Source organism: Saccostrea cucullata, unplaced genomic scaffold (genome assembly GCF_032062105.1).
Source record: "Saccostrea cucullata isolate Sc308-1 unplaced genomic scaffold, CSIRO_AGI_Scuc_v1 ctg2425, whole genome shotgun sequence".
In the NCBI taxonomy this organism is placed as follows: domain Eukaryota; kingdom Metazoa; phylum Mollusca; class Bivalvia; order Ostreida; family Ostreidae; genus Saccostrea; species Saccostrea cuccullata.
Window position 1 is genome coordinate 42854 of NW_026935820.1, and position 14162 is coordinate 57015.

The window sequence follows — 14162 nt, forward strand, 5'->3', positions numbered from 1 at the left end:
CGTGAGATTTGGCTTTTGCAAGTAAGATTTCACTTTCCATTGATTATGCATAAATTAATAAATAACAACTGATTTTCTGATTACAAAAAATATGGTTTTACAACACAGTGTTTGTCATTTCAAAATTCTACAGCGTTTTGGCAAACCATTTTCTCTTATTTGTTTGAAATCTTTCTATCTTTACCGATTAAAAAGCGTGAAACTTAGACAGATTATAACAACAAGAGGCCCATGGGCCACATCGCTCACCTGAGTACCTTGGGTGATGCAGATCTTTACCAGATTCCCCCTCTTGCTATACGTATCATGCCCAACAACCCACTTCCCTTTTTTATTTTAAAACTTTAGAATCTACACTACCCAAGGATGCTTCCACAAAAGTTTCAGCTTTCCTGGCCCAGTAGTTCTTCAGAAGAAGATTTTTAAATATTTGTTCTATATATTTCTATGTAAAAGTTGGATTTCCTATTGTGGCCCCACCCTACCCCCGGGGGTCATGATTTTAACAATTTAATATCTACACCAGCCAAGGATGCTTCCACATAAATTTCAGCTTTCCTGGCACAGTGGTTTCTAAGAAGAAGATTTTTAAAGATTTGTTCTATATATTTCTATGTAAAACTTGGATTCCCTATTGTGGCCCGCCCTACCCCCGGGGGGTCATGATTTTAACAATTTAAAATATACACTACCCAAGGATGCTTCCACATAAGTTTCAGGTTTCCTGGCCCAGTGGTTCTTGAGAAGAAGATTTTTAAAGATTTGTTCTATATATTTCTATGTAAAACTTGGATTCCCTATTGTGGCCCCGCCCTACCCCCGGGGGTCATGATTTTGACAACTTAATATCTACACTACCCAAGGATGCTTCCACATAAGTTTCAGCTTTCCTGGCCCAGTGGTTCCTGAGAAGAAGATTTTTAAAGATTTGTTCTATATATTTCTATGTAAAACTTGGATTCCCTATTGTGGCCCCGCCCTACCCCCGGGGGTCATGATTTTAACAACTTAATATCTACACTACCCAAGGATGCTTACACATAAGTTTCAGGTTTCCTGGCCCAGTGGTTCTTGAGAAGAAGATTTTTAAAGATTTGTTCTATATATTTCTATGTAAAACTTGGATTCCCTATTGTGGCCCCACCCTACCCCCGGGGGTCATGATTTTAACAATTTAATATCTACACTACCCAAGGATGCTTACACATAAGTTTCAGGTTTCCTTGCCCAGTGGTTCTTGAGAAGAAGATTTTTTAAAGACCCCACCCTATTTTTGTCTTTTCTTGATTATCTCCCCTTGTAAGGGGACTTGGCCCTTCATTTTACCAATTTAAACTCCCCTACACCCAAGGATGCTTTGTATTAAGTTTGGTTAAAATTGGCCCATTGGTTCTTGAGAAGAAGTCTAAAATGTGAAAAGTTTACAGACGGACAGACGGACGGACGACGGACAAAATGTGATCAGAAAAGCTCACTTGAGCCTTCGGCTCAGGTGAGCTAAAAACTAACTACTAAATTCCAAACGAACGTATTTCAGATTTCCATATTTTTATAAAAGCAAAAACGTGAGACGTATTTTAGACTAAAAATACGTATAAAATACGGCGAAATCGTGAGAGTAAACAGGTCTGCAAACAACATTTCGATTAAGATAATTTCCCCAATCTAATTAAAATTTGATTTTTCATAATCGAGATGAAAGGTCTTATTTTAATTAGATTGATAATTCCCCTTGTTTCTAAATTTTTAACTTTTGAGTAATTTTTCTCAGAATCTCAATCAACAATTTTTAAACTGGAATTTTTGAGGAACGCATTCCATGAATATCTTCAGAGGCTAATGGGCGTGTTCAGAACAAAAATAACATTTAAGATCAATATTATACAATGGGATCAATGAAAAAAAAACACTAATACTTCAAATGTTTATTTCTTTAAAATAAAATTGACAAAAAATATATTCGGTTATGAAACCAAAAAAAAAAAAACAATGTCAGTGTATTAAAATAATAAATACTCCCCTCAATCTTAACAAAGTTCAATTATACCCGGTAAGGAGAGGCTACTCATGTTTATATCAGTTTACAATGTGTTCATTTTTATTCTTCCTCTTCATTTTTTAAAATGTTTTCTTGGTTGGATTTCTAATATTCAGGAACTCATAATGGGTAGAAGTCTATATATATTTTTACAAAATTTCAACACTTTTACAAACACATCTTGAATATTTCCAAAACTTTAAAATGAACCACCTTGATCTATGAATATTGCAAGATGTTTAAAGTTCTCTCCAGAAGTAACTGATCATGTTATCCACAATGTCAGCATAATGGCAAGTATCAACACTTTAATTTTCAGTTTTAAAATTAATTAGCCCTAAAAAATTGGTTTTATTCATCAGTCGAAGGTTCAGCCAAAAGATCTAATTGTACTTCATAACTCTTTCCTGAAAATATATCCTTAGCCTGAAGTCTTAGCTCAGTCTCTCCAAATATCATACTTTCTTCCAATTCAATTGAAGCACCATCTGGCAAATCTGGTAGGGGTATAACTAAGACCCCCAAGCGATGACATCCTGGGTCATCTACGTATTTAGGATCTTTGCTGTCGGAGATGTAAATTGCACACTCTAATTTCTTCTCTTTTGGGTTCAAAGCTTGAAATATTTGAGATTTTTCATACCCAGCTGTCAAATGCTGTCCTTTTGTTATATACTTGAAGAAAACATCTTTACACCTTGCTCTTCCATTGACTTCAACTTTCTTGCTCTCTGGGTGTTTTGTTGGGTTGAACTCAGGCCAGCTTTGGATGCCATAGGTGTATCGAGCTGTTCGCCTAGATATAGCATCAGGAATGTGCCCAAAATACACAGCGCCTTTTAAGACAGAAATGCCTGCATCATCAGGAACAACTACACGTTTCATTTTGAAACCCTCTCTAACTGCTTTTTGGACAACTTCACATTCAGCAAAACCACCAACCATTAGAATTGTTTCCACAGCTACCATATCACTATCGTACAAAATTCCTCGTAAATGTTCTTTAATTTTCTTAATGGTGTAGTCAAAGAAACGTAGAAAATCTTCATTTTTCCACTTCAACTTCCAGTTTTCAAAAGTGACTTTTCCTGCATATGGGGACATTTCAATTGCTTTTTCTAGAGATTTCCTGGATTTATCTTTTTTGACAATTTGTACAAGACCCAGTGGAATGGACAGATGTGTGTTTCCTTCTTTCCCTGGCTTAGCTGATCTCTTCTTTAATTCAAAGTTCCTCATGAGTTCTAAATAATCATCAAAAGATGACTTCTTCAACTCTTTCATGGACTCTGTTCCAATGATTTCCTCAATATATTTTTCAAATTCGTCATCCACAGATTTACCTCCCCATGGTCCTCCGCTGGCCTCTCGCATTTCCTCCAGAGATCCATCATCAATTTTATGATGCACTGTTATGTCTGCTGTACCCCCTAAAAATGAAATGTAGTCAAAATTTAAAACACAATGACCTATATAACATTGAAACTTACACCTTAGTGTATACATATGCATTAATTATAGATGCAAGTTGTGGCCATACACCGGGTACTTATAAAATGCAGCACTTGTACACTGTAACTAGAAGAGTTACTCATATGAATTACATACCTCCCAAATCAGCAACTAAATACTTGCTCCCAACAGCAAGTTCTCCCAGATATTTAGACTGTGAGAGATTAAGATCTTTGGCTGGTAGATACTGACAATGAATGGATGCAGCTTCTGGCTCTAAAGCAATTGTCAAAGATGATCGCTCAATCCCAGCCTGTTATAAAGAAATTAAAAACAAGTTGAAATGTCTTGGGGAAATGTCTCAAGAAAAACCCAATTTTATCAGCGCATTTTTCTAAAATTAGAGCAAAAATTTAGTCAACTTAATCTATTTTTTATCAAGTTCGAATCAAAAATATGTCCTTCTGGGACATCATCCTACCTCTCGTGCAGCCTCTCTCATGAACTGCTTTGATCTGTCATCCCAAATGGCAGGCACAGTGATAACATAGTCAATGTCTGATTCCTTTATATCTGGATAACTGTTCTTTAGAGTTTTCATCAGGTCACCCACCAGAAACTCTATAGATATCTTGAACACTTTAAGGGCTTCCATTTCTTTACCTGAGGCATCTTTCAGCTTTGTTTTTCTACTTATTGCCTACAAAAATAAAAAAAGATATTTGAAAACTGTATAAGTATATGTTATAGTTACACAAACTTCCCTATCAAAATATTTCATTTTTTAAGCACAGAATTCTTCATGCAGAATTTTATCAATAAATGATTTTGTCCTGACCTCAATTAAGTATTTCAGTGAAATTTATGATCGTCACAAAATGTGTGCCCTGTTAATGTTAAAATTTCTTGTGCCTTTATATTTCCCTAAAAATTGTAAAATAAAAGACAAATTTTGTATTTTATTTTTGGGGGTCTCAATTGCAAATGCACTTAATGCCTTTGCAGAAGCTGCAGATCAGTTCTGTATCTTGCTGATTTTTAAAAAAAATGGAATGGATGAGCTACAATATACTTATTGAACAAAATGTGCATTAATCTCAACCAAAAAAAATTGAGCAATATCAGATCTGAACTACTTGTACCATGTGATTGTGTTTTTCTTTACCATCTACTCAGAAACTTTCTGTCATAAATACAATATTTAATCAAATAAGAAATTAATATTAGACACTTGCCTTTTCGGAATGTAGTATCATCTTAAATCGATGAAAAAAATAATAATCCTCGTGTTCTTCATCTCGTGCCAAGTCTATATACTGGTCCTCCGCCTCATATCCAAAGGCCTTAAATGTTTGGTCCGCTTCTAACAGTAAAGCTGTGGGGGTCTTTAAGGTGACAACCTTACCCCCAGTCCAATTACTGGTCAACACTTTTGACCAATCCGAGGTAGAGGAGAAGGCGTATCCCGAATAAGTTGTCCCAAAGTCGATAGCAGCCACAAAAAGCTTTCTGCATTTTGACCTGATTGAACCTAGATGAAAATCAATATAATATATATCTAAACAAATTCACACTTGACTGGAGTATGATTAAGTCCGTTGATTTTGTTTTAAGCCAGAGAGATAAATAACAGATGATATTATGTATCTGGTCTACGAGGAAATTCGAACTACGAACTTTAAAACCGAAAGTAGGCTGCATCATGCATAGAAGTCTCGGGTTTTGATGTATGAAACATCAAAGATTTTAATTCTTATTTCCTCTTTATCTTTCTAAGTTTTTATGACATTTTTTTCATTCTCCTTTATACAAATAACCTTTAATAAAACCCCACTTACTATTTAGATTCGACATCTTCCGGAAACCATGTGCAGATTTCCTTCCCTTATGAAATCAAAGTACTAAGAGTAACGGAAGCCATGCAGAAGAAAAGGATTGTCTCAGGTTGTGTATATATTTTTCAATCTTTGTAAATAGCCTACAATAAACTTCTATCATAGTTTGAAAAAAATTCAGGTGTTGAGTAAACCATAGCTAGGCGCTCCCAATGTAAGTTTGTAGGTAATGGTTATAAGCCGAAAACTGTCCATTATGTCAGATATTAGACGGCCCGAGGCGCGTTAGCGCCGAGGAGAGTCTTATATCTGACATAATGGTCAGTTTAAGGCTTATAACTTACTTAAAACATTTCACCACTGTCGAACACGTCCATTGTTAACTTATTGGACAGCCACAGGTAAGGTCTCGTTCTGCTTGGATGACTACCTGGCACTGTTCATCAAGTTAGGCCAAAGAAAACGAGCTTTGGTTTTTATTATACCTCCGCTTGAAAAGCGGGAGGGTTTATAGTAATCGTTAATTCCGTCCGTCCGTCTGTTACGCTTTTGGGGTAGGCCTACCCATCTCTTATCCGCAGCTCCTCTTATATCACTGAATGAAATTTGATGAAACTTTCACAGAATCTTTATTACATATTGCCATTGTGCACCTCCTATTTTACTTTTTGATCTGCGCAGCACAGTTAAGGTTACAAAAAGGAGGCGGAGCCTAATTTGTACGGGAAAACTTGACTATGACATCATTCACCATATACGTCATACAACATTTCTTTAAAATGCCACAAAATGAGTTTATCTGATAATTTAACCAGTAAGAAATCATCAAACTACATAAAAACCTACTACAGCATGTTGTTTTGTCGTTAATTAAATCCCACATAACAAGTTATAAACAAGTCACTGATCGCAATACACTTGTCAATATGACGTCATTTCTTACAACGTGACGTAGTTTGTATGCAGTGAGAGACAGATAAAGTAATATTTTCTCAACAAAATATGTTTTCTCTAATTAAATAAAATATTAATTACAGATATTCTATGGACCAATAACTTGGATTTAATGTATTCTTCACTACTTTATTAATATATTTTCTGTACATTACGTATTTAATTGACACTGCCGTATATTTGTATGCAAGTACATCGGATTGTAATGTAGGGGGTTTAATAAATCGATCTAGTGCAAGGGCATACACTCTATGGATCAAAGTAAGCTTTTACATTTCAAGTATAGAACTATTAAGGTATCTAAAAAGTGCTGCGATCCTGATGAAATCTTAACAACAATTTAATTATATCAATAATTCATGCCGCTGACCAGCAAAAATATAGCATTCGGTCATACAAGTATAATTTAAACAATGAAATTGCAGAATTTAGACAGGATCGCAACACTTTTTAGAAACTACAATGCGTGTTGAAAATATTTATATACTAAACTTGGAAATTTATCTTGGTTATGCCCTTGCACTAGTGAAATTCATATGTAACATCAATACTTCAAGTCATTGTGCTAAAATAGCGTGACTGCCGCATCACGTGACTAGTCTAGATATAAAATATAATCGTCCTCGATATGTAGTTATTAATCATAATTACAATTATCCGATATAAACAATGTACTAAAAATAATCGTCATCCCGATTACGAATACATTTTTAAATACAAAATTTAGTCCATATTTCCATTGCGCACCTTAACTGTATTGCGTGACATATATTTTTGATTTTCCAGAGCAAAACATGTACACTGCCATTATATTCATATGGGAGCGGGGGGTATTATTTAGTGAGCTCATTGCTCACAGTACCTCTAGTTTTGCCTTTATTTATAGTTGGAATCATCGAGAGGTGTTTTATATCGATAAATATGAACATTAACTTTGTTTAGTACGTCTTATTTATCCGCTTTGCGACATTTTTTATATATACTACGCATGCGTAAAAGTCAGTTCTACTAAATTCTTTACAATTTATTCATTTTACAAGGCAACGACTACGGAAGAAAACGTACATTTTAATTTTGAAAAAAAGACCCTCAGAATCGGGTGTTTTGACGATGCCATTTATCGATTACACCAAGATGCCTCAGTTCAGGTTTTTACTTTGTAGTCCGGATATATATTCTTATGTTTCGGAATTTGCAAGAAACAATTCACGTTAAAAGGTAATTTTTGTAAAGCAATAGGATTTGAAGGATTTTACTCAAACAACTGTTTAAGCATTTTCTTTGAAATTGGGAGATTATTCTTGATGTATTTTTTAAAAATGCAATTATCTTTTGTGAGCAGGTTTCGAACTCGGAAGGATTTTACTCCAGCCACTCCTTAAAACGACAGATACTCGCTTAAACGACCCAGGACTAGGTGGACAAATGATCATTAATCATCGAACGGAATTACAGATTACGTTGGAATTTCGTGAGCTAAATTATGTGCTAAATGCGGAAAATGGATATTTCAATAAACAAAAAGCCCAAGGTTGTGTGTAAGAAAACACATGCTTCTCATTCATCTTTTGTGTCCGTTGGATTCTTTATATGTTCCGTGGATCAATCATTGTGAAATGAATCTATTATATAGCAATGAACGGTGAATTTAGGAAATTTATGATCGGAGCCACGGATGCGTTTACAATAATGTATCTGAGACATTCAATTCACTGGATTATTTGTGTCATTTTCAATAGGATTTTTTGTGAAATATTAACATTTAACGCTACTAATTTCCTACATTGTTCATATTAAATTGTTTAATTTGTCATTGCCTTTTAAGTGGTGTTTACTTATTTGCTTCGCCCTTTGTTCTCATTTTAACGTTACCTGTACCTGTCCAATAAGTTGAATCTTATTGGACTCCTACAGGTAACTTATTGGACGGGATGCAGGACAATAACAAATTTATTGAACCAGGTTTAACAAAAGATGACGTCACAAAAATGTTTTAAATGACGAAATATAGTGTACCCTTATATACTAAAATCCACAAGGCCTACAACTACCCTCCATGTTTGCTTCTGCCTGGGACCTATTACCGACTTACCTTAACGATTTTTGTTGGTTGTATTGTACAGAGGAGTAAACCTATATGAAGATGACTATATTTCGTCAACTATACAAACGTACATGTGCATGTATGGCGGAGCGCCTATGATTTTTAACACACCAGAGCCGAAGAGTCAAGAGATCTTTCTAGCCAGTGTCCGGAATTTGCAGAGTTATTAAATAATAGACTTAACCAAGCTTAAGTGACCCTGGAAGTGGATCCCTCGCTTTGTTTGTGTAAATGTTATGGAAAGTGAAAGGTATGAAGCTTTAGTTAATAAGTCAACGACTACATGTACACCCCCCCACACACACACACACAAACACACACACTCGAAATAGGTTTTACACGTTTGGAAATGAGATTAGGTTTGTTTTTTGAAAATGATTTTGACTGGGGTGGACCCCCACCCTCGGAAGAAAAAAAATCCTGGATCAGCGCTGGCTCCTTATCCCAATCATGACCTCTGGGAGTATGGCAGGGCTACAATAGGGGGTCAAAGTTTCCCATAGGAGTATATAGAAAATGTTTAAAGTAATCCATTATTACTTATACTATTTCAGAAGTATCCTCGGGTAGTGTCGATTCTAGTGGTAGTGCGGGGTCACAAGAGGGACTCAAAGTTTTACACGAGAATACAAGACCGTAACTATATGTACTAGGCAAGTAAGATAAAATAAAAATTAAAAAAGTTTTCTGAAAAGTTAAAAGTTTTACTTTGAATATAATCTTATAATATATTATGATATCATGGAATCCGGATAGGGCCACGCAGTTCACTATCGCATCATCGCACCATCGAGGTTTAGGTCGATAGTGCGATGAAGAGATAATGCGATGACGATGAGGCGATGGCGCGATAGCGATGAAGTGATGGTGCGATAGCGCGATGACGATGATGCTATGCCGCGACAATGCGATGACGATGGTGCGATAATGCGATGACGCGATGGTGTGATAGTGATGACACGATGATGCGATGACGATGGTGCGATAGTACGATGACCATGAAGCGATATTCACTATCGCTCAATCGTGCTATCGCACCATCGCCATCGCATTATCGCGCCATAGCATCATCGTCATCGCGCTATCGCATCATCGCTTCATCGTTATCGCACCACCGTTTCATCGTTATCGCGCCATTGCATTATCGCGCCACCGACCTTAAAGTTGATGCTCGATGGTGCGATAGTGAAGTGCGTGGCCCTATCCGGATTCCATATGATATAGTGAAAATCTCGGGTTTTAAAAGAGTGGTTATCGGCAAACAAACCTTGTTCAATGCAAAATTCGCAAATTCTTTGGCAGATATTGATTTCATTTCATTTACAGTGTTAATTTACTCTGTATCGAAAACACTTCTAGCAAAACACTCAATGGAAAGTATTACTTTTGATGAAGGTTAACACCCGATTTTCTTCTTGTTGATAATATGCATTTTTGCAGCAACATAATTTCTTTGTGCTTGTTTTCCTTGAATTTGCTTCTCACCAGACTTTTCATATTAAACCGTGGTTAAATATGAGTGAAAAATTCTCGAGAGGGACGTTAAACAATTTACAATATTAAACCGTAGTTCCACTCCACATTTTGTTTAAAATACTGTCTAATTTTGTTATCGCTGCTGTGTGGCAACGCACTCTGAAAAAAAATTTCAACGTGCGTTAAAATTGGGACAAAATCAACGCACTTTGAAAAATTTTTTCAAAGTGCGTTAAATTTGGGACCAACTCAACATACTTTGAAAAAAATATTCAAAGTGCGTTAAGAGTCTACATCAATATATTTTACCATGGAGATACTTAACGCACTTTGAAAAAAAAAATCATATTTTAGTCATGGAAAGATTTTATTTGTAACTTATCTTTCAAAAAAGTAAGCCTAACCCTAACCTCAAAAATGAATTGATTTACTTCCGTCGAAAAGAGGAGAAGACGGGTATAAGATCCCTCAGTCCAAATCTTTATCTTTCCAATACATAGGTGTCGGTAACAAACGGGGGAGGGGAGCAATAAACCTAAAAAGGGTACGCTGCATTTTCAATGCTTATACGATGTATATATCTTTCCAAAATAAGTGGGGGGCTTAGCCCCCCATCCCCTCCCCTGGCCCTTCGCCCAGTCTCGATGTCTATGCTATACTCAAAGTATTCATATAAATATGTATTTACCTAACTGGTATGACGTTGAAAACTTTCAATGATAAATGAGTTAATTAAAACAGATGAAAACTAGAAATTTTTGAGTACAGTAAAACGTATGAGAGGGAAAAAAATTTCATAGTTTTGAACAATTAAATTGGCCCCTTTTTATTATGATAAATGCTAAGTTGCTTGAAGCTGTCCTCTGTTAGTGCCCCCTATACACCTTTACATCTACTTATCAAAGACTAGGAAAAAAAAAGAATGTACGAATTAATGAACTTAAACAATCGTCACTCTTTTTTTCAAGACCCTTTAATTTTCCTTTTTATTTTATCAAAACCTTGAATATTTAAAACGTCAATATCTTAGGTCCTACAATGACTTTATCATAAAAAGTTATCAAACCAGGATCTGTTATTTATCATACCGATTATTTGAAGGAATATTGATCAATCTTTACATTTTTCTTCAAAGTGCGTTAATATGGTGGATATTAACGCACTTTGAAAAAAAATTACTTTTTCAAAGTGCGTTAGCTTGGTCCCAAATTTTAACGCACTTTGAAATTTTTTTTTTCAAAGTGCGTTGTAACACTGCCGTCCGCTAATATATTTTCACTGAACTGGCAATATTATGATTGTGAAACATGTTTGTACATCAGTAGGTTTTTTTTCTCTGTGTAATGTATATAGAGATTGACAGTTGTAGCCATTCATGGTGAGAAGTTTGCAAGTTGTTAGAACTTGTGTTCAGACCATTTGTATATTATTGATACAATAACATATTCATGTTCAAACCTTTGAATATTATTGGTCGATCGGCTACAGGAGATTTTTAGACTGGTAATGTCAAAATATCTTAATTGTTAATCATATGATGAAAAATTTATTAGAAAATGCAGGTTCATTTTGAGTTGTGTTGTGTACCACATGTAATTTAAAAGTAGAGCATTTTTAACCAATAGCTAACGTCGGTTGATCAAATAAAAATTTAAAAATCGATTTTTTTTAAAAATTCATTTCATACAAGTATTCATAAGAGAAAGAGGATACGCGCGCTGAACCTGAACACTTTATGCACCAAAGGACTAAATACGGAAGTAAAATTCCTTCACTTTAAAATGCCTAAAGGTAAGAGAAATATGCAAGTTTTTGCTGTGTTTTTTAATTCTTCATGCTTGATATAAAATAATATATAAAATGTGGATTTCTATTAATCAAATTTCCATAAATTAGTAAAACTTAAGATTATAAGAAGAGAGAAGATGATACCCTGGCTTATATACTTTCTTGTCCAATATGTAGACACATTTTCTGTAAAACAAACTACTATACACTTTTGAGCCATTTTCAACGTTAAACACATTGTTCTGTATTTATTCAAGCTTCTAAAATACAGAATTTGTAAACTCTGATAGCTTAAACTGCTTAGAAGTTCAGAATATTCTAAATATGCAATAAGTTCAAAATGCCCTGAACTTGCAATCACTTGTAAAAAAGGAATTATAAAGAGCATTTTAAGAATATTACCTTTTAAAATTTAAATGACAACGGATATACTTTTCATGCAAAACTTACTTTGAATTAAATACCGTGTAGTCAAACACCCACTATAATGTTTTGGGTTTTTTTCATGTGCTTTTCCAGATAAATCGATAGAATACTAGTATTCTCAAATAGTAAAGTGGTCGGAACGTATGGTACTGTACCAAGGCCGTTAAGTCACTACCATTGGAATAAGTGAGGCAAATGCCTCAATAATTTAATTTTTTAGATTTCTGCAAAATGAATTTCAATTATTTATGTGTGTCTTTGTATAAAATCAAGACCTTTAGATTTTTGATTCATTTTTAGTAAATCCCACACCGCATGATTACCGAGTGTTTCATATCGTCTAAAAAGTGTGTAAAAATTACGAAAGCCTATTAGGATCAATCTAAAGAAAAAAAATTAAAAGGTGTTATAACGCCTTTCGAAAAGGCGTAATAACGCGAAAAAAGGCGTTATTACGCCTTTCCATTCCAAAAAGGCGTTATTACGCCTTTTTAAAAGGCATTATTACGCCTTTCCATTCTTAAAGGCGTTATTATGCCTTTCCAAAAGGCGTTATTACGCCTTTCCAAAAGGCGTTGTTACGTCTTTATTTTGAATACATGATTAAACATACATGTATTCAGCCCAACCGAGGGTGGGGGGGGGGTGCAGAAATTTTACTTTGGGACATTAATTTTACAATTTGATATAGGAATAATTTCTCAAGAAATAATTTAAACAGATAACAATTAGAAATCCAGGAAAAAAGATTTTAAATGCGTCATATATTTTCAATATGGAACAAAGTCCTTCTTTAATACCAAGCACACCTTCCAAGGATCATTGATTTCAATTGCTCATTATACCTTTGCAAATAGTCTGCCTGCTTTTTTCCAAGAAGAGAGAAAAATATCTTCAAATGACATAAATTTTAATCCATGGCAAGCAAAGCTCCAAGATACATCTGTTTATATCGTATCTTCACAAGTAAAGTGTTGCCTTCTCTTAATACGAATGCAAACAGTTGTCAGTGCATATTGAGTTGCAGAATTGCATAAATAAAGATAGTTTTAATTAAGTCTTTCATATATTTATTTACATTAAATAACGCCTTTCCATTTTCCTTTTCAAGTAGGCCAGTAGTACGAGTGCGAATGGGGTAACCCCCCCCCCCCTTCACACATACAAACTTTTGAGGTAAGGTCTTCAGCGCTACAGTTAAAATATTATAATTAACAATTGGGTGCTTGGTTCCTGAACATTTTGTTGCAGCTTGTAAAACTGTGGCACATTAATGCATTTTAACGTAACTTTTAGTTAACTTTTAGAAAGGCGCATTAAGGTCAAGATCTAGTAAATAACTTGAGACTAATTTTTTGGTGCTAGATCCATTATGACGTCATAATCAATTTCAACTTTCTTTTTCCCGTACTTTACGGCTTTAGCAGAATTAAGTAGTAAATTGGGTATTTTCATGTCATTCAATTTGAAATCATATGAAAAGTAAACCGGATACCTATATTAAATTTGATATTGATTTAAAGAAGAGGTCATGAACATACTAATTACCGTTTTCTGACAGACTGTAGGCAATCTGGATACATTTCCTTTGCCGAATACGAAAAAAACTCCCATATTCATGACTGGTTTTCTTAATTTTTCACTGAATATGACAGATTAAAATACAGTTTTTCATCTTGTTTACCTACAAATTATGCCCCGAAACACCTTATTTGACCAAGCCTAAGTTGTAAAGCATCAATAAAGGAATTTATTTCTCAAGTTTGATAAATCTGTAGGTACCCTTCATTTACTAGATCTTGACCTTAACGCCTTTTGGCCATTTCAAAAGGCGTAATAACGCCTTTTTTCGCGTTATTACGCCTTTTCGAAAGGCGTTATAACGCTTTTTAATTTTTTTTTTCTCTAGATTGATCCTTATATATAGGCTTTCGTAAAAAATAATTCAAGACTTGAAAACATTAATTGCGTACTATTTACATCCACTGAATATTTACTCTTATGTTTCTGAAAAAACCCATTGCTTTAATCAGTGCATGAACTACACTAGGCATGTCACTTGTACAGATTTTTTTTATCATTGGCTGTT

General features: G+C 34.6%; 1 protein-coding gene and 1 long non-coding RNA gene across 2 annotated transcripts; one reads left to right on the top strand and one right to left on the bottom strand.

Moving 5' to 3' along the window:
- Positions 1 to 2070: 2070 nt before the first annotated feature.
- LOC134243843 (heat shock 70 kDa protein 12B-like) lies at positions 2071 to 5380 on the bottom strand. The gene is made up of 5 exons (XM_062726073.1): positions 5329 to 5380; positions 4726 to 5021; positions 3972 to 4190; positions 3647 to 3803; positions 2071 to 3468 (listed from the first exon to the last, which is right to left on the bottom strand). The coding sequence occupies exons 1-5, from the start codon at positions 5342 to 5344 to the stop codon at positions 2390 to 2392; spliced, it is 1767 nt and encodes a 588-aa protein (XP_062582057.1). The 5' UTR covers positions 5345 to 5380; the 3' UTR covers positions 2071 to 2389.
- A 1787-nt stretch (positions 5381 to 7167) lies between these two features.
- Positions 7168 to 8092, top strand: LOC134243841 (uncharacterized). Its single transcript, XR_009987123.1, has 2 exons — positions 7168 to 7427; positions 7622 to 8092. It is a non-coding gene; the product is annotated as an uncharacterized LOC134243841 (long non-coding RNA).
- Positions 8093 to 14162: the final 6070 nt, after the last annotated feature.

Bases quoted from the DNA above. Each gene is read 5' to 3' on its own strand.
- LOC134243843 (XM_062726073.1), bottom strand. The intron at 4,191-4,725 runs GCAAGTGTCTAA...TTATTTTTGTAG, and splicing joins TGATACTACATTCCGAAAAG to GCAATAAGTAGAAAAACAAA. The intron at 3,469-3,646 runs GTATGTAATTCA...TTTCATTTTTAG, and splicing joins TTTAGTTGCTGATTTGGGAG to GGGGTACAGCAGACATAACA.